Source organism: Ictalurus punctatus, chromosome 13 (assembly GCF_001660625.3).
Source record: "Ictalurus punctatus breed USDA103 chromosome 13, Coco_2.0, whole genome shotgun sequence".
Classification (NCBI taxonomy): Eukaryota; Metazoa; Chordata; class Actinopteri; order Siluriformes; family Ictaluridae; genus Ictalurus; species Ictalurus punctatus.
In genome coordinates this window covers 28,863,670-28,884,541 of record NC_030428.2, presented here as the reverse complement: position 1 = coordinate 28,884,541, position 20,872 = coordinate 28,863,670, and the positions used below count along the sequence as shown (strand labels likewise).

At 37.5% G+C, this 20,872-nt stretch overlaps 2 protein-coding genes across 2 annotated transcripts; one reads left to right on the top strand and one right to left on the bottom strand.

Annotated features, from left to right (window-relative positions):
* Nucleotides 1-1,781: 1,781 nt before the first annotated feature.
* LOC124628806 (zinc finger protein 239) lies at nucleotides 1,782-8,507 on the top strand. Its single transcript, XM_053685272.1, has 2 exons — nucleotides 1,782-2,109; nucleotides 6,162-8,507. The coding sequence occupies exon 2, from the start codon at nucleotides 6,162-6,164 to the stop codon at nucleotides 7,014-7,016; it is 855 nt and encodes a 284-aa protein (XP_053541247.1). The 5' UTR covers nucleotides 1,782-2,109; the 3' UTR covers nucleotides 7,017-8,507.
* A 3,279-nt stretch (nucleotides 8,508-11,786) lies between these two features.
* LOC108273863 (uncharacterized) lies at nucleotides 11,787-20,812 on the bottom strand. The gene is made up of 8 exons (XM_053685271.1): nucleotides 20,540-20,812; nucleotides 18,186-18,524; nucleotides 13,797-14,141; nucleotides 13,465-13,494; nucleotides 13,240-13,344; nucleotides 12,451-12,476; nucleotides 12,308-12,376; nucleotides 11,787-12,185 (listed from the first exon to the last, which is right to left on the bottom strand). The coding sequence occupies exons 1-7, from the start codon at nucleotides 20,607-20,609 to the stop codon at nucleotides 12,320-12,322; spliced, it is 972 nt and encodes a 323-aa protein (XP_053541246.1). The 5' UTR covers nucleotides 20,610-20,812; the 3' UTR covers nucleotides 11,787-12,185; nucleotides 12,308-12,319.
* Nucleotides 20,813-20,872: the final 60 nt, after the last annotated feature.

Sequence of the window (20,872 nt, the reverse complement as noted above, 5' to 3'; positions counted from 1 at the left end):
TCTGGGCCCTTAACGGCCTGGGGTCCAAGCAGTTTCCTGTTCACAGTATATTTATAATTATAAATTTTAATGTTAGGTGCAATGTGATTAAATTGACCATTAATTCAGATACCGGTGTGTATAATTTTAAAAAATAATACACAACTCTAATTTATACGTCAAAGTCTATGCATTCTCTATAGAATATGTATGAAGTGTCTGATTTATTTATCCAAAACAGAAGTAAAATGTAGTTTTTGTTGCAATACTTTAGAGAAAGTCGTGTGGATTGTTGGCCACAGCTATGTGAAGTGGACTGAGAGCAGAGCCGAGGTCACATGGGAACCAAACCTGGGTCTCCAGAAGAGGAATGTACAATGGCTTGGAAAGGGAGGCATGAGATGGAGCCAGCTTCTGGATGTCTTCTTCTCAACAGAAGAGACCAGATGTCCTGATACTGCATGCTGGGGGAAATGGCCTGGGATTGCTGGAGTGTGGATCTCGGGACCTCTATCAAGGAGGACCTTTCAGCACTCCGAAAACATTCCAATGCCACACTGATTTATTCTGGCGTCACTGGGCGACGTGTGGCAGTGAGGAGAAGGGCGGAAGATGAACAAGGCGAGGAAGTTCATTAATAGCGCCATGGCAACATACACGGCTGAAACTGGTGGAGTGTTCATCAGTCATAAAGACATAACATGGGGGAGAAGAACTGTTCAGAAGGGATGGGGTTCATTTACCAGACAAGGGAAATTATTTTTTTAAAATCTTGAGTGGCATTAGTAAATAATGTGTTCGTCTTCCTTTCTCATATACACATGTAACCCTCTTCGTCGCTGTTCTCCCCCCAACGTCTCTGTGTTGAGTTGATGCTAGAGGTGAATGAGGAGAACACCAAGATCACAGTTGAGTCAAAGCAGAGCAGCTTTCATTGTTTTAGGCTCTTTATCCACATCAGCCTCTGTGCAGCAAACATCAACATCTCCCACAAGCATCTCAGAACTGCGACAGCGTCCCGCAAGAAACCCAACTGTACCACAAGGACACAGAACTGTGTTAGTTACCAATCAACATCCAAATAACAACGCATACAGAATTATACAAGGAAATAATGTAGTTAAATTAACACTAATCACATGACCAACAGAAAAATAAACCTGAACATATGACAAATAAAGATCAATGTCAGATGTACCCAAATAAACCTCCAGGGTTCCCACGGGTCGTGGAATTTCTGGAATGTCATGGAAATTTAATAAAGTCTATTCCAGTCACGGAAAGTCAGGGAATTATCATTCTGGGGTTGAAGTCAGGGAATTTTGTTTGTAATTTTTTTTTAAATAGAATCTATATTCTATAGAGAGAGAAAATTTTGTTTGATTGTTTTACACAGTGTGCTCATTTGCTGAATGTGACAGTGTTATTGGATAAAAAATGTAATTAAAATGGCTTACAGTACCTTGTAAATGATAGATTTTATTTCCATTAAAGAAATAGGTTTTGTTTTATTAGGACCATTTTGTTTATGAGGTGTAAAGACTAATCATGAGATAAGTACATGTTCTTTTTAAGCAATGAAAAAAGATTATTCTTATCTTAATTAGTTTATTATTTCATCTGGGTTTTTTCTTCAAAGTAATGATTGTATTGCAGAAAGAGAAGTCTCTCAAAACGCAAAAAGACAGTTTATTTTTGGGGTGAGAATGAGACTTCTAATACTAAACATCCTCTCAAGCGGCGCTGGAGGGTGTTGCTGTGTTCTCTTAATATGACAAAATACATCCAGCTGTTAACTAAATCACTGACGACTGGATCCTTCCCACTCCTGTCCAGTAGGTGGCGGAATGCACAATATAAGTTTGTTCGCCCACCGCCAAAACATTCCAGAAGAAGAAGACGAATCAGAATCGTTTGGCGCGGGTTTCTTGTCTGTGTTTAATTTAAACCGGTTTTGTTTTCTTTTTCATCATTTCGCGCTATCGTGTTTTTATTTGTAGTATTTTCACTTTTCCTTCTGCCGAAGTCTCATTTGATTGTAGAACGCTGTAGTTCTTTATTCTAAAGACAGCAAGCGGGGTCCATCCCCATCGGATCCGCCTCCAAATAATCCAGTGCTCTTCCACTAAGGTAGGTTCCACACGCCCCATGGCCAACACTCAGCTTGTAGAGTTCATTAGTGTTCAGTGTGGAGGAGTTCTCTCTCTGCTGGAGAAGACTGCAGTTAGAGGAATCCAGACACTACACAGGGTTAGTTTTTTGCTCCATGCTGAAGTCCATGGGCCAGAGCCGGAGTGTCTCATCAGGAGAATCGGGGGAATTCCCGGGGGGACGCTCAGAAATTGGGCTCATCAAATAATCCTCTTCCATTATTGCGTGACTAAGAACTCCATTTGAACTGTAATAACTGTATTTAAAGCAGCGCATCAGTTCCATCAGAGCGCTCTGAGACAAGTGACGTGAGAAAACGCCCTTTTTACTGCATAAGGAACTGATGCGCTGCTTTAAATACAAATGTAGTGTAATTACTGACTTTAGTTATTCATCAGGTGATAATGTCATGTACAGTTTTCACCCGATTCTCACTCACTACACTTCTGTAAGCGTGGGGGAAGGCGGGGCTTCCTGCTTCTTGTAGCCAATCAGATGAGCTTCTCCTTCACGCTCCATGTACTCTTATCTGATTGGTTCAATAATCACGCCAATGGCCAGAAGACCTCTTTGGCTGTGTCCGAAAACTTGTACCGTGACAGTAGCTACTGCTGTATTAATCTGTGTGTGTGTGTGTACACTAATCTCTCTCTCTCTCTCTCTCTCTCTCTCTCTCTCTCTGTGTGTGTGTGTGTGTGTGTGTGAATACAATCCCGGATATACTACATCCGCCATGTTGGCATTGTCCTGCGACCTTCGTCATCATAAACACTAAAATCTTAAAGCCACCAGCAGATTAAATCCCCCGCACTGACGGAATAATACACATCAGGAAAGTGAAGTGAAGTGAATTAGTGATGTAATGTGGGCGGGGTTAACAGGTTGAGGTAAACTCGTTACCATTATCTTGGCCGGCTAAAGGGATGATGGAGATCACAAAAAAGGTTTCAAATGCTGTGAGAACTGTTTTCTTGTTTAAACCTTCAACATGTTAACAATTTATTCGGGTATTGTTCAACAAGTCCTGTTTAACCGAGGTTTAATACTTAAAACGATCCAAGGAGCTATCTTACGCCATTTTTGTTCTGAGCTTGTCCGCACCAGTCCTGTTGCATTATGGGATGTTTGACTCGTGTAGTGGCCATCGGTTCCATACTGCAACATTTTGCCGGAAGCAGTACACCATCCAGGCATTTCTCACCTGCTGTTTCTCACCTACTGAGAATTCGGACATACTACCCCTCTGGAGTACTGCTTTTATCCTACAGTGTAGTCGAGTAGTACGCCATTTCAGATACAGTCTTTATATTCGTAGACATTTTTCACGCTTCAGGGTTTCAAAATGCGTAAGACTTATAGCTCGTTCCGGACTTGACGCTTGTCTCGGATTCACTATTGAGAAGATCCTGGCAGAACATAGGTCTGCACGATTATGGCCAAAATGACAACATATTTATTTCACTTTCACGTTTAAATAAACAGACCGCTGCTTTCACCTCCATGTTGTACTACATTCCTACTAATGTACAAATCTTTACATCAAATTAGACCGGTCCTTAAAGTGCATCATCTCGTACAAGCAAAATATAAATAAAATTGTACCCAAAATATAGGATAAGTAAAAATAAAAATGCCATCAACCAAATGAAAATATGCATCAAATATAACAATATGCAGCCAAATGAAAAGAATTCCGGCGAATGCAGAAAAGGCAATAACTGTTTACAGGAGGAGAGACGCAGACAAATCGCCTAATAGAGTGGCGCATATCATTTTGTACCGGAACCCGGAAGTGATCATCACACTGGTTCCCTCAACAAAAACCCAATAGGCTCATTTTCCAATAGCCTTTTGGATTATTGTTAAAAAAAAAAAAAAAGCTCTGTGATCAACAAAAGTTGCACACCTGAACCAGTTTATCTGCAAAGTTTTTTCGTGTTCAGCGTGATGACGTTTAATGTCCGCGACAGCCTCTGTAGTGCCATTTAGCATCATGTTACTGTTGTGATTTCCCCTCGCACATAGCGCTGGAGCTTGCAGCTCGCTCTGAAACCCCATAGCGAAGCTCGCAGCGCGAGTTCCAGGTTTTGGCGTACAAAATGACATCATCCCTGCGCCGCTCTATGGTGATTGGCTGTAAGTTTAGGAAGCGCTTGTTTTGATCTGCAGTGGAGTTTTCTATGAGCGGAGGACGAACTTTAAACATCAGTATCGCAGTCGATCACGTTCGTGTAATCGTGGGCAGTCAAAATCGTAATCACGATCGATTATTCGATTAACTGTGCAGCCCTAGCCAAACGGGGGACCAAACTCATCATTCATCTTTTAAAACAGCAGCTCAGTTCAGCAAAGAAAATGCAGAGGGAACACAAGCCATACCTCGTCTTTGAATTCTTGCTGAGAGAGCCATCAAAAGAGTGAGAGTTTCACATCTCACTTCACACAGGATGGCTGTGGATCAGGTGGTAGAGCGGGTTGTCCACTAATCGTAGGGTTGGCGGTTCAATTCCCGGCCCACATGACTCCACATACCGGAGTGTCCTTGGGCAAGACCGTGAACCCCAAGTTGCTCCCGATGGCAAGTTAGTGTCTTACATGGCAGCTCTGCTACCATTGGTGTGTGTGAATGGGTGAATGAGAGACCGCGTGATGCACTTTGGATAAAAGTGCTATATAAGTGCAGACCATTTACATCTGGGACACCACTGTACCTTTAATCTTGTCTGGAACGGTTAACCAGCTGTGGACTGACTGATGTTGAGATCCGTCTTTTCACACTGAGGACAACTGAGGGACTCGTACACAACTAATATATAATCATATGAAGATGATATACCATCTTCAAAAAACAGCTAAATACCCACCTCTTCCATGAACACCTAACCAACTCATAATAAAAAAAGAAAAAAATTTTTTAAATGCACTTACCCCTCTACTCTGCACTTTGCTTCTTCTGGAATTCAATTAATAGATCTTGTATGGTAGCACTTCTTGTATTGTTCTCTGCTTGATATATCGCTTTGCTTGTATCTTTCTCATTTGTAAGTCGCTTTGGATAAAAGCATCTGCTAAGTGAATAAATGTAAATATAAGGTGCAAACGTTCACTGATGCTCAAGATGGTAACACCATACATTAAGAGCCAGGGGGTGTAAACTTGTGAACAGGATGATCAGTGTAAATTATTAGTATTTTGTCTTCTGGGAGACATGTAACTATTTTATTTAGTGTCTGAAGGGCTGTACTAAATGGGAAAGAAGGAACTTTAAACAAAATAACAATTCACACCAATCATCCTGTTCAAAAGTTTACATCCACAGAAGAAGCACAAAAAACTCTGCAGGTTGTATTAAAACTTTGAAAAAAGCCTCAGCAAATTCGAGTATTTTTGGTTGCCACAATTACAAGAAACTCCCTGAAATCCCGTACAGACTGATTATATCACACAAGCCTAGCGACCACCATACAAGTCTCCAGGGAAGTGGCGTTACTGGAATTTTAAGAAGCCTGCATGTGACATGAGCTATAACTTCACACCTGAATGACAACCAGATTATTTTTTATTACAATAATGCTGTAATCCATTGTGTTTGGAAACACACAAAGTTCCATGTAGATTTTGCAGAGTCTAAACACATTCAGTGCTTCAGCCTGAAAAAACACTGACGTCCAGAGCGAGGTCATCTTTGTATGGCTAGTCTCCGAATTTTATAAACATATGAAGATCTACATGAACTATTTCTGTGTGATTAGTGATGAGAAATGATGTGTAAGTTAAGTCTTGTTCATCTCCGCTGTTATAAAATGATCAGTCACAGTGGTTGTGGTATTAGTAAAATTGGGCTGCAATCAATGGAATTACGTTGCAAATCTAAAATTACAAAGCTGTTGCAGCCATTAAAGCTGCGTGATTGGGAGGTCAAGCCGTATTACAGTATTGTAGGAGACGTTTCCAAACACAATTCCATAAACACATGGGGACAAAATCTAAAATAACTTGAACATCTTGAATAATGTTATTGTGTTTTCCAGATGTACCACTGCTCAGATTGTGGGAAGAGTTTTAAGCGTCAGTGGCATCTCCACCGACACGAGCGCATTCACACCGGAGAGAAGCCGTATCACTGCTCGCAGTGTGGGAAGAATTTTACTCGTCAGTGGCATCTCCAACGACACGAGCGTCTTCACACAGGAGAGAAGCCGTATCAGTGCTCGCAGTGTGGAAAGAGTTTTACCTGTCAGAGTGTCCTCCGACATCATGAGCGCATTCACACAGGAGAGAAGCCGTATCCCTGTGGACAGTGTGGGAAAAGTTTTACTTGTCAGAGTAATCTCCAAATACACGAGCGCATTCACACAGGAGAGAAGCCGTATCACTGTGGACAGTGTGGGAATAGTTTTACTCGTCAGTGTGATCTCAAAATACATGAGCGCATTCACACAGGGGAGAAGCCGTATTGCTGTGGACAGTGTGGGAAAAGTTTTGCCCGACTATGTGTGCTCCAAATACACGAGCGCATTCACACAGGACAGAAGCCGTATCATTGTGGACAATGTGGGAATAGTTTTACTTCTCAGGGTCATCTCCAACGACACAAGCGCGTTCACACAGGAGAGAAGCCGTATTGCTGTGGACAGTGTGGGAAGAGTTTTACCCAGCTATGTGCTCTCCAAATACACGAGCGCATTCACACAGGACATAAGCCGTATCATTGTGGACAGTGTGAGAAAAGTTTTACTCGTCAGAGTGATCTCACACAACACGCGCGTATTCACACAGGACAGAAGCCGTACTTCTGTGGACACTGTGGGCGGAGCTATGCTTATTCAATTTCATTAAGGAGACACAAGTGCTCGAACATAAAGCCGTCAGATTTTGTATCTTAATTTGACAAGTTCACACTTTTTTAATTTTCATTTTTTAAAGAGAGGTAAAGAGATTCAGGTATAAAACTATGATATATTATTTGTTATGGACTGTAGTATTCTGTTGCGTAGGACATTATTTCTTACTCTCTGGGTTTTAGCAGAATTCATGATTTTATGTTTTCCTGTTTTTTCCCCCAAACGCTACAATATCAAGCATGGAATACACATTTAACCAGCGGGAATGCCCACTTTAGTCAACCAATCCAGACCTCTGAGTGAGACACATGACTGACATCTCCCTCTAACATAAGACTTTTCATTTGAAATGATTTGTAAATGCGAGCTGGAATTTGTTTGTCATGTGTGTACTATCGAACTGGACACCTTGTGTTCTGGACTGAGCTGTGGTCTTTTTAGTAAAAAGGTGTTTTGAGTTAATTAGTGATTAATGATTCGAGCTCTTCTCACGTTGACATTTCTGTATTATAAATCTTTATTCTAATAACTTTGAAATATTGGATTTTTGCAGTAAGCCGTAATCGCAATTAAAAAAAAAGGGGGGGGCTTGAAATATTGCACTTTGTGTAATGAATCTAGAATATATGAAAGTTCCACTTTTTGAATTAAATTATGGAAAAAGTTTACTTTTCCATGATCTGAATTTTTTTTTTTTTAGATGCACTTGTGTTCCTTTTAAGAAATAAGATAATGTTTGTATGACCTGCAAGTCTTAGTAATCCTGCAATAAAAAATCTACCAAATTCTGGATATTGTCAAACCAGCAACTCCATTTCCCAGAATGCACCATGAACTACAACCATGGCTGACAACTACAACTCCCAGTGGAACACACACTCACCTTCTCCTGAGGACTAATCTCACACACCTGTTCTCAATCACACCACACTACTAAAGAGACTCTCATACACGAGGTGTTAGTGAAGTATTACACGCAGCTGACTTGTCTATCGTTTACTAAGCCTTTACCGCGTGTCTTTGTGCTGGTTTTATGATTTTGTTCGTCCCTCGACTTTGATTCTCTGCCTTGCCTAGTTTGGATTGTTTGCTTGACCCTTACCTGTCTATGGTTACTGATTTCTGCCTAACCCTGTATTTGTTAAACTGCCTTACCTGCGCCTGCATCTGTCCTCAACACTTACTGCGTATGTAGCATTGAGAGAGTCCATTATCAGGGGTCTGGGTTTGATGACTCCTTCTCACTTTAGTAAATCACATGTTTAACACACAGTATGACACAAAAGTGAGTACACCCCTCACATTTTTGTAAATATTTGATGATATCTTTTCATGTGACGACACTGAAGAAATGACACTGTGCTACAATGTAAAGTAGTGAGTGTACAGCTTGTGTAACAGTGTAAATTTGCTGTCCCCTCAAAATAACTCAACACACAGACATTAATGTCTAAACCGCTGGCAACAAAAGTGAGTACACCCCTAAGTGAAAATGTCCAAATTGGGTCCAAAGTGTCAATATTTTGTGTGGCCACCATTATTTTCCAGTGCTGCCTGAACCCTCTTGGGCATGGAGTTCACCAGAGCTTCACAGGTTCCACTGGAGTCTTCCACTCCTCCATGATCATATCACGGAGCTGGTGGATGTTCGAGACCTTGTGCTCCTCCACCTTCCGTTTGAGGATGCCCCACAGATGTGCAATAGGGTTTAGTCCATCACTTTCACCCTCAGCTTCTTCAGCAAGGCAGTGGTCGTCTTGGAGGTGTGTTTGGGATGCTCAGTAGGGTTTATTTTGAAAACAATTTCAAATTGTTAACTTTATTCTTTTTTAACTCGTTGGTAGAACAACTTGTGTGCTTAGTGTCGTCTTGCCGCATGACCCACTTTCTCTTGAGATTCAGTTCATGTCCTGACAGATGTTATAATTCAGAATTTAATGTTGTGGATTCTTTATATTTCCAGATTTCAGAGAAAGATAAAGACACAGAGAAAGAAAGAGAGATACATTAGAAAGAGAGATAGATAGAGAGAGAAAGATAAAGACAGAAAGATAGAGAGATACATTAGAAAGAGAGAAAGATAGAGAGAGATACATAGAGAGAGAAAGAGAGCCTTTGAAAAAACGCGCTGCTTGAAATGACGTCACACACGTGTATCGGTATTGATTTAACTGCGGAGTAAAATAAATCATAACTGTCCGTAATTAAAGACGGAGAACATTGTTGGTGTAAATACTAGATCGGGTAAATCTACTGGAAAAGGCAGTCAGTTATATGAGAATTTAATGTGTTTAATATGAAAGCGGCGGTTTTTGAGGAAAACGAGCAGTTCCCTCAGACTGTCCGGTTAGCCAGAGCCTATCATTCGATTTTATTAGTTACTTTCATCATATATTTAGCTATATTTAATTCATATTGGTAAAGGTTTACGTTTTAAAAGTAACTTCTGAAAGAAATGTGTTAAAAATGTGTAAAGGAGAAAGTATTTACCTCAGAAAACATCACCGCTGTGTGGAGATCCTCTCAGATTCTCCTCAGCAGGGACGAGCGTTATGCGCGCGCTGGACACTAACCTCAGTTTATATTCCCTCTGCCAGGCTGTAGCGCGAGCTGTGCACGCGAGCAATTTACATGTTGTGAGGTGTAAACAAAGTTTATATATATATATATATATATTTTTTTTTTTTTAATTTAAAAATTACATTTATATCACCACGCTTCTGCTGTTATTACCCTGGCATTAAAACTAATAATGAATAAAATTATTGCCTGTATAACATTTTAAGAAAAACAATATGCATATAGCCATATAAGTATCACAAGTTGTGTACACAATGCACAAAAGTGCAGTCATCCAGTGAATTATAAGGCAATGATGATTGTATGTATAGTGCTTGGTATATAAACATATCCATATACTGACTGCAGAGATGCAGCACGTACACACACTTATGAAATCTGTCTTCTTCGTTTACAGTAGCGCTACTGCTTTTGTGTAAACAGTAAAGTACTGCAAATAAGGATATACAGTAAATTACTAAAAAATACCCATAATGTAGCGCATATTAGAGTAGTTAATCGTAAATAATAAATTATTTATATGGTAGTTTACTGTGACTGTAAAATTACAGCAAAGTCTAACAATGTAGAGGACAAACTACATCACAAATTAAACATAAATCTCTCAGCTTTCAAATATGAAAAAATGGACTCACATGACCTACTAAACAAATGTATAAGTTGACTCCAACATGTGAAAACTCTTTTTTGAGTTTTCTATTAAGCTTATCAAGTGTCCTCAAACCGAAATTCTTTTTATGCGAAAAAGTCCAGATCACTTCTCCGATGTACGCAAAAAAAACAACAATTTGTGTGTGTGTGTGTGTGAGAGAGAGAGAGAGAGAGAGAGAGAGAGAGAGAGAGAGAGAGAGAAACGGGTAAAGGTGGAAGGTTAGCAACTTTTGTAAGAAATGATGATATAATCTAATCAATAAAGGGAAAGAACATGAATCTGTGGTAGTCAGAATATGGACAGGAAAAGACAGTATAATGATGGTCAACTTTTATAATGCCTGTAATAGACTGAGCACTGATACACTGAATGCAGTATGTGGGTTGACACAAGGGAAAACAGTATGGTGTGGGGATTTTAATGCACACAGCACAATATGGGGAGTAAGAACACAGATATAAATGGATCAGTAATAGAGGAACTTATAGACGATAAAAACTTGGTATATTAATGACGGGAAGAGCACATGGTATAGTAGTTCACTTAATAATGACTTAATAATAAACAATAATGAACTGAAATAGCAGGAAACAACACATGGAGGTTTTAGACCAGTCGACAGTAGGTAGTGATCACTATCCAATAATAATCAGGATAGGAGTAGAGATACACCAGGATAGCGAAGTGAGAACACCAAGCTGGAGGTTAGATAAAGCTGATTGGCAGATGTTCCAAATGCTGAGTGAAATTAAATGTGTGGAATTCGTGAATAAGTATATAACAGATGTAGAAGAAATTAACAGAAAAATGAATACAGAAAAGTCTCCAGGTTCTCTGTAACCCTGTAGGATAAGATGGATAAGATGGTATAGAAGATGGATGGATGGATGAACCTGAAGTGCAGGAAAGAGGTCTTTACTGTATGTCCCCAGCAGGGGGAGGAAAACCTCCACTACAATTTTAATTTCCTTCTGGCATCCAAAATGTTGGAGGAAACAGTAATAATTAATAATAATAAAAAAATACACAAGTTGGTTTATAATTGAAATATTTAAATTTAAAATAAAGGAAGGACAGTGTTTTGTTTAAAAGGCTACACTTGTAGAAAGGAAAAGAATAGCGAGTTCAATACCTCTGATACGGGAAGAAATTATTAACTGTTAAGATATATAACGTTAATGTTATAAAAAAAAAAAAGTAACAATGTTAAAATCCTTTTTTTTACAATTGGAAAATATTTTCTTATTTGTTAAATCATTAACTAGAAACAAATCTAGAAACTAGATAAATGCCTTTAAAACATTTATTGGTGGAGCTGAAACATATCACGATGAGGTTACGCTTTTATTTCTTTGCAGTATGTTTTCATAAAAATCTTTCAGAGAGACAGAGCGGTTCAGGTTTGTAAAGCGTGTAATTGCTTGTAGAAACCACCTGACTGACGCTGTGGACCACTGGAAGGTGAGATTTCCTGTTCTTTCACCTGAATGAAGTGCGCTAATACCACATCCTGCTCTGCCACGACACAAAACAACACGTCACTCATCAACGCAACACTTTTTAATGCTTTTACATCATTTCAGGAAGAGTTTATTTAATAATCTGCCATGAGAAAAAAAATCACATGATGGAAAAGGTCTAGAAGTAACACAATATGATTTATAATGTAATGAGGTTATCTATAATTCAGCCACATTGCAGAAATTTTCATTGTAACTGAAATGATGAAACAATATTTAAACACAAACACACTAAAACATCTCTCTGTAAAACTCCATAAAACACACCATGATCTATAAACAGCAATAAGTGTGTTTAATCACAATCCCATTTCCTCCTGAACAGCGACGCCAACACGCTGACGCCAACACGCTGACGCCAACACGCTGACGCCAACACGCTGACGCCAACACGCTGACGCCAACACGCTGACGCCAACACGCTGACGCCAACACGCTGCTCAGTCCCTTTACATGAATCTGATGTGAGAAGAGAAAGAACCGAACATTGTTAGAGTTTATTTTTCTTCATGAACTACATGTTTTTCTGTAAATGTAAACGAGGTAAAACTGATTCGAATAAATGAAGGAGATTTGCTCACTGGAGATTTGTGTTAATCCTGAACACTGGATTTTTCTGCCTCTTCATAAGTCACAGTTGTCATGGTAACCTATAAACACATCAAACTCTGAATCTACTGTACAACAGGAAACAGCAAACAGACAACTTCCTGTTTATTCTTACCTCGTCCTTCGGAAACTTCTTTAAACCTGACAGAGGAATAAAATATAGTGTTATAGTGTTTATAAATACTTTTACATTCCTGTTGGACTGTAACTAAACTTTATAAATCGATTAAAATCTTTTGACATTTCTGTACAATTTTAAATCATTGCAGACAAAAACATGAATTTTGTCAATAATGAATCAGAGCAGAAAAACTGGAATGAAAATGATACAGTAAAGTGATTCAGTTCTCATTTACTGAACATCAGGGATCACATTTTTCTCCATTTTTTACAATATTTTCAGAAGTTACATCAAATTACATGTCCAAGAAGAAATCAAATTAGCATTCATTCAGTAAAATAATTCCACAGTACACTTCTCTCTGGTCACATGATCAGGGCTGTGGGAAAAATTCTACTTTAGTGCAGATATACTTTTTAAAATGCATTTCCTTTCATTTAACTAATTATTTCTCTTGTAAAAATAAATAAATAAATAAACAAATAAATAATAATAAAAATTCTGTAAAACATTTTGGGCTGCATTTTATTTATGAAAAGTGATTATTATTATTATTATTATTATTATTATTATTATTATTGTTATTATTATTGTTGTTGTTGTTATTATTATCATCCAAAGATTATATTTAAATTAGATCTGTAGGTGCATGTTAATATTGATATACAGTATTTACATGTTTTTATAAAGTTTATAAACTTTACTTTTCCTGTGTAGTGTGTGTGTGTGTGTGTGTGTGTGTGTGTGTGTGTGTGTGTGTATAAAATGACTGTGTTTCAGTACCTCTGCTCAGGACGAGTGGAACAGCGAGGATAAGAGCGAATACAAACACACTAAAGTAGATCACATAGAACCACTTCTCACCACTCAGGGGTGTGTGTGTCTCATCTGATCAGATACAGAAAAAAAAGATCAGACACAGAAGAAAATAGATCTGATACAGAAAAGAGGAAAAGATATAACATGTATATATCACAGATTTTTTCAATTTTGAACTCGGATACTTACCCGTCACATTAACTGTAATTGCAGGAGTACCTGTACACATCAATCAATATTTTACATCAGATAATGATTATGATTGTGTTTGTGCAGTGATGTGTAAAAATAAGTGCCCCCCTACCCACTGTAATGTGTTCAGTGCTTACAGCATTATAGTCTGTGTAAAAATGTAATATGGTCAATAAACTGAAGATTTTACTGCTTTAGGATCCGGTCTGATAGTAAACACTATAGCTGTATTAGTGAACATGAATTAAACAGGTTTATTTATACATGAACACGCACGCGCACACACACACACACACACACACATTATATATAGAAGTCTTTGTGTTTACCTGTCACAGTAACATTCATGGTATGGTTTACAGTGTACTCAGGTGACGTTATCTCACACCTGTAGAGTCCAGCGTCCTGCATGGAGATTTTCCAGAAAATCACAAATGATGTTCTTTTACTGTCACTGATGCTCCTCAATTCTGTTATGATGTGGATGTTACTGGAGTGTTTTAAAGGTCTGCATCCATTTTTATCATCAATTCTGCACCATGACACTTCCATGTTCTTCCAGCAGTGTGACTCACTGACGACAGTACAGTTGATCATCAGGAAGTCTGTTACACGAGCTCTCCACACCGTGTTCCTCGGCCCCGTGATAGATGGGGTACAGTCCGGATCAGACTCTAATACACACACAAGCACACAAAGAGCAAGAACACATGATGATTAATTATGCTCTGAGGAACACTGGACAACAAAGATTTCTGCATCCTGAAAACTTCAAGGTGTTTTTGTTTTTTTTTGTTTGTTTGTTTTTTTCTGAGCAGCTGAGCATAAAAATCACCTTAAATTAGAATTTTCAAAAAACATACCATTATTCTGAAATTGTCTAATTTTGTTGTGCAAGTTTCAATGTTGACCACTGTAGGATTGTAAGCAAACAGGCAGCAAGAAAACAACATAAATATGGACCAAACTTTACAAACTAACCTCACTTAGACATTGAGGAACTGAGATAAATACCACCTGCCTAAATTCAGCTATCCTGTGAACAATAGAGAAAACATTAGGACATCCTGACCAAGTGATGAACCCCTCAGCCACAGAAACATCTGTCAAACTCGTTGATTTAGGCCGTTTGGCCAAGATGAGGTGTCTCACCCAATAGGATGGTAACACTGATAACTTCAGGAAAAAGGGGAGGTGACCCTCTTAAAATGAGACCTTTGTTCTTTCACCCAGGAACACAAAGTTCACCCTGTTCTTATCACCATCCACACATTCCACAGACTGCATCAGAACACTCCATATAGCATACAGGGACAATGAATGTGAAAAATGATACGTTAACAAATGAAATTTCCTATTTTCCTCCATGTGTTATTCTGTACTGATCATTCTTATAACCACAAAGCTGTCATTAGTCATTTGATTATTTAACATGCATGATTATGATTGATTAAGCATATGGTGATTGATTATTAGCAGTGTATTAACAGTGGCCAATATATGTCTTATTTGGTATGTGTGTGTTTGTTGAGTGATTTTCTGATAGATGAGAGTAAGGAAATTTGGGAAGAATGTCGTTATGTGTATGTATTAACAGTTGTTACTAAAAGTTTATAAACAGAAGTTTATAAACAGAAGCAAGAAAAGGCACAGAATTAAACCTCAAAGACAATAGACTGAGTAAAGTTATGGGCGAGGATGCAGGTTACACCCCGCCTTGAGATTATACTGATTGGAACAAGTATTCTGGGGTCGACCCAGCTACAAAGGGTTAAAAAAAAAAAAACACCCTGACACAAAGGAAACTTTGAGTTCTCATCCATCAACCACAGGAGTTCTCTTCAGTCAACATCTTCAGATGTTCTTGTCCCTCGACATCACAAGGAGATCATGCTTACTCTGAGCCTCAGCCAAGTCTGTAAGGACCAGTTCCTCCAAAGCCTCCAGTCACGACCGTGGAAAAGAACCACTGCCAAGCTCATCAAGCAACCCACCTATGAGATTCAACTCCATTCATCAACCTGATTGGACTCCCAAGATGCCAGTCCAAAACCTAAGCAGACTTTTGACAAATCCATATTGCGGGGACACCCCTGCAGAACAACAACGCAACAAGGGAATCCCCATCCCAGAGACATTGCAAATGCAAGTACAGTACCTCCAGATTCTCTCTGAACTGCAGCATTACTACGTTTAAAGCCCTTCTGAACCAAGAAAAGGTTAAATTGATAAGTTAATGGTTCGTTCAGCTCATGGTCTGAGAAATTGCATAAAGTTCTAGAAATTTGGGATTTCATTCACTCTCTGTTCAAAGCCATTTTCCATCCTGTTTGTGTGTGTGTTTGCATGCGTGTGTGTGTGTGTGTGTGTGTGTGTGTGTGTGTGTGTGTGTGTGTGTGTGTTTGGAAAGTCTATTAAAGTCTCATCTGATTTTAAAGGCAAGTGTCTTGTGTCTATACTTATAGTTTCCTCCTGAAACTGCCAATCTTGTTACCATGCGCTTAACATAGTGTTTTTCACTTTATTTAAGATATAATTGCCAGTGTCCAGAGAAGTAATATCTAATACATAATTAATAAATACCCTAATTTCAACTTATTGCTGGATGAATAGTTGATCAGAAATATTAAGTTAGCAAAATTTCCCCTTCTGAGCTGATATGCTAGCCTCGGCTACATATTTTGGTGGAGAATACAGGTAACTTAATCTAAATAGCTCATTTCCCTACATCACAATGCAAGTAATGAACAGTTTTCTTTATTGTGTCCAGGAATGCCTGGACATGTAGGTCACATGACATTTATCACATGCAGAAGGACCGACCATAAGCATTTGTTCCCAGGACAGAAAAGTGTGGTGCATAAATCACCTGTCAAATCAAGAAAGACATTTTTAACCCTTGTTCATGCAACAACAAAAAAAAACGGGCTGATGAAAATAATTGAACCCAATAAACAGTAATTCAGTAAACAGGTGAAGGATTTCAATACTTCAGACAGATAATAACTGATGCCAAGATAAAGGAAGTCATTTTTGTTTAGTGCCCCTTACACTGCTAGCCCAGATTTCATATCTACTTAACAATTTAATTACAACATACTTAAATTATTTACGTTTGCGTGCATTTCTAAAAATTTAAGTAGATTCTACTAATTTGTAGACATATTTCAATGTATGAATAATTATAAGTTAAATGGATTAAAATTATTAAGTTTTTGTCCTGGCCACGCCTCCCCACTGGTTAGCTGTTGCAGAGTCAGGGGAAGCCATTTTCTCTCATGGTTGCAAGTGAATTTGAGGAACTGTTGATGAGCGGTTAGAAAGTATGTTTTAGCCAGATTTTATTGTTTCTATTGAGAGACTGTTTGTGAGTAAAAAATATAGTTTGAAACAATTTTGGACGGTTTCTCCTGCTTGAACTTGAACCAGGCGAGTTCAGGGGACATTTTTTGGTCAATCTGTTAATTTCTCTGTTGGGATGTAACTGTCAAGGACTCATACAGTCAAGCTCCAGTGGGGATCCTCTGCTTCAAATCAGAAAGTCCTCAGCTAAACCCATTCAAAGTGAGCATCGTCTTGAAGGGAGTGTGGTGATGGATGAACTGTCCGACCTGCCTCAGACCTTCTGTGTTCTTTCCGGACTAATTTATGCCCTGTACTTGAACTATACTAAGTGTATGAAAAACAGTTTCCACTTTATTCAGCAGGTAATGCTCAACCTGGGAGGTAAGCTGCTCCCAAAATTCAATCTTTGAAAAATGAGCTAACAGTAAAACGGGCCTCTGGATTGTTCTACTACTGTTCCACTAGCAAGTGACTCATTTGTAATGGTGAATTGCATGTTTTATGATGTTGGCACTGATTTTATGGTTTGATTCAATTCTTATTTGCAATATTCCTATTTTATAGAAATTTGAAATTAATTTTATTTATATATACAGTGGTACAATACTGATGTCTAGTGAACACTTCATGTGAATTATATTATATTATATTATATTATATATATATATATATAAATTTTTTTCAGCTACAATGCCAAAAGGAGAAACTTTGTGACGTTGCACTTTTAGAATAACAATTACGGACAGGTTTCCTCACTGATCGTTCAGAAGACGTATCTGATCTTTAGGAAGTAAAATTTGGCAAATAATTTAACAGAATTTTCTTGACTGTGTGTGTGTTGTATTTTCAAATGAAAATATTTCAGTTGAAATAAAACAATTTTTTTTTTTACTTTTGGTATTTGCTTGCTTTTTAATTTATTTTCATGAATTTAAAGTTTACTTAATTTAACTGAAGAAACTAAGTTGAGTAATTGGACAGAGCAATTGATATTACAAATGATTTTGAGATAAATCCACTTGGAATTTAGTGCATTGAACTTAAAAAATAATTGTTGGAAGGGCTGGAATGTTTAAAAGTTATCAGGTAAACATTACTAAATTTTTTTAAGGCAACCGCTTTCCTCACATTTTTAAGTACAATCAACTTATCTGGGTTTACAGTGCACCTGCTGCAATGTGTTCAGTGCTTACAGCATTATAGTCTGTGTGAAAATGTAATATGGTCAATAAACTGAAGATTTTACTGCTTTAGGATCCGGTCTGATAGTAAACACTATACAGCAGTAAACATGACTGAAATAAGCTGGTTTATATTTATACATGAACACACACACACATACATTATGCAGTATATAGAAGTCTTTGTGTTACCTGTCACAGTTACATTGATGGCATGGCTTACAGTGGGTGTAAGTGACTTTATCTCACACCTGTAAAGTCCAGCGTCCTGCATGGAGATTTTCCAGAAAATCAGGAATAACATTACTTTACTCTCAGTGATGCTCCTCCGTCCTGTTGTCATGTGATCAGAGTGTTTTAAAGATCTGCATTCACTTTTATTATCAATTCTGCACCACGACACGTCCACATTCTTCCAGCAGTGTGATTCAGTGTCTACAGTACAGTTGATCATCACAAGGTCCGTAACACGAGCTCTCCACAATGTGTTCCTCGGCACCATGATAGACGGGATACAGTCTGCATGAGACTCTAATACATACACAATCAGACAAAGAGCAAGAACACATGATAGTTAATGTTATGAGGAGCAGAACACTGGACAAGAAAGATTTTTGCTTCCTGAATAGTTTTTGGGTGTCTTTTTTTGAGCAGCTGAGCTTGAAAATCTCCTTTTACATATCTTACAAATTTCCTGTTACATATCATTTTTTTCTGAAATTGCCTAATTCATAGTTTTAATTGCAAATGTCAATGTTTAACACGATGCAAGTAATGAACAATTTCTTTATTGTGTCCAGAAATTAACATGTAGGTCACAGACTTGCATCACATGCAGAAGGACTGGCCATAAGCATTTGTTCCCAGGACAGAAAACCAATAAACACTAATGCAGTAAACACGTGAAGAATTTCAATACTAGAGACAGATATTAACTGATGCCAAGATAAATAACTTTTTGTTTTGTTTTTGTTTTGGACCAACAAAAATTTGTTGTTCCACAAATCACACAGGTCATCAGTGAGAGGCAGCGTGAAGAACTTGGGGATGGAGAGGAAATTGTGTGGCAGATATTCAAGAATTTTTTTAGAATTTGTTTCTTTGGAACTACAGAGAACCAAACTACATCCAACTGGTTGGCAAAATGCTTGAAGCTTACAAAACTATGAGGTTCAACATGTCACTAAAGATGAATTTTCTACATTCACAGTGCAAATCTTGTGCAGTCAGTGAGGAACATGGTGAGATTATTCAGCAGGACATTGCAGTGATGGAAAAACGGTAACGGGGAAACTAGAATCTATAGATGTTGGCAGATTAGAGCTGGACGCTTAAAGAAGAAGAATCTGATGGTAAGTACAAGCAAAAATCAGTAAAAAAACAAAAAAACATTTAAGTTCAGTGGAACTAATGTAATGTGTTAGCACTATTATGTAATTAAACACATTAAGTTTATTATTATTTTTAAAGTAAGTCAGTTTTGTGTTTCTCCACATTCCTATATGATACAAACAAATTGAAATATTATGTGTTCAGTGTGAAGAGTTTTGTCTTTGATCATTAAAATTTGTGAGGTAGAAATAAAAAATATTGCTTCTCTAATAATGTGAAGGAAATCATGAAAAAAACCCCTTTAGTGTTTGAATCTTTAGCTTTCAAACAGCTACAACGTGTAGAATCATTTATAAAGAACATAAACATTTATGTAATGTTGTGTTTTATTTTAATTTTTGGACTTGTTGAATTATTATGAAAAAAGAACATGTGAAAAATTAATGTATGAATTCATTAATTGTTTTTTTTTTAATACATTTGTAAAAAATAAAACGTTTGAGTAAAAGTCAGTATTCTCATCATCACTTATTTGTTTGAATAATAAATGTGGATGTAAAATTGTAACTGCGTTCTCTTTAATTTTCTGGTTTTAGTAAGATTTTAGCAATATTGTAATGTACATTTCATTAAAATGAACTAGTATTAATTCTTTATATGTTTATTAACATTTTAAAGGACATGACTCTCTGATTATTCTTCGATTGAAGTAATTGTACATTTCCTAATTTTGCAGTAAAGTATTAAAATTCCTGCAACAAGAAAAAGCAGCGTCTAGAGTTCATTGTAACTAATATGAGTTGTTTTATGTTTTATTTTTATCCAAGTCCAGCTTTAAAAAATTTATACAATTTAAAAACATTTAATAGAATTTTTTTTAAAAAAGCCTTTCAGTGTTTTTGTAAATTAAGCCTTATTAAGTCTCACAGAATTAAATCAGAGTAAGACTGGAATTAAAGCTCTAATTATAGTGGAGTAAAAGCTTAAAGCCTTTTTAAACAAATGTTTATAAGTAAAATGTAAAAAGACAAAACAGGTATTTAAGTACAGAAAATCAGGATTAAACGTCCATGACTATAATCTCTTGTTACACATGTAAAAATGAATATCTGCTATATAATTACAGATGTGTACAGAATAGCAGTGATGTGACATGACTGAATTGTATTTGAGGTGATTATGGGGTGAAGTGGACGAGTAAAGCTGTAACTCACCGTCTGTATTAGCACTGACACTGAGCAGCACCAGGATTAACAGACTGCTGATGATCAGAGATGCCATCATCTTTACTCGGAATGTTCCAGAATGATAATGTACACAGTCTCTCTCTATCTATCTATCTATCTCTCTCTCACACACACACACTTCTTTGTCTCTTTTTTTTTTCTTTCATCTTCACCTCGCTGTGAGTTGAGGTTAGCTCAGGGCCGTTACACACATCCGGTGAATTTCTTGCACATGAGCTCTCATTGGACGCAGAGAGCAAATAAAACAGTGTCTTCTCTTTAGTGTTAGAGCTGTGAGTATTTACTCTCCTGCTCAGGAAA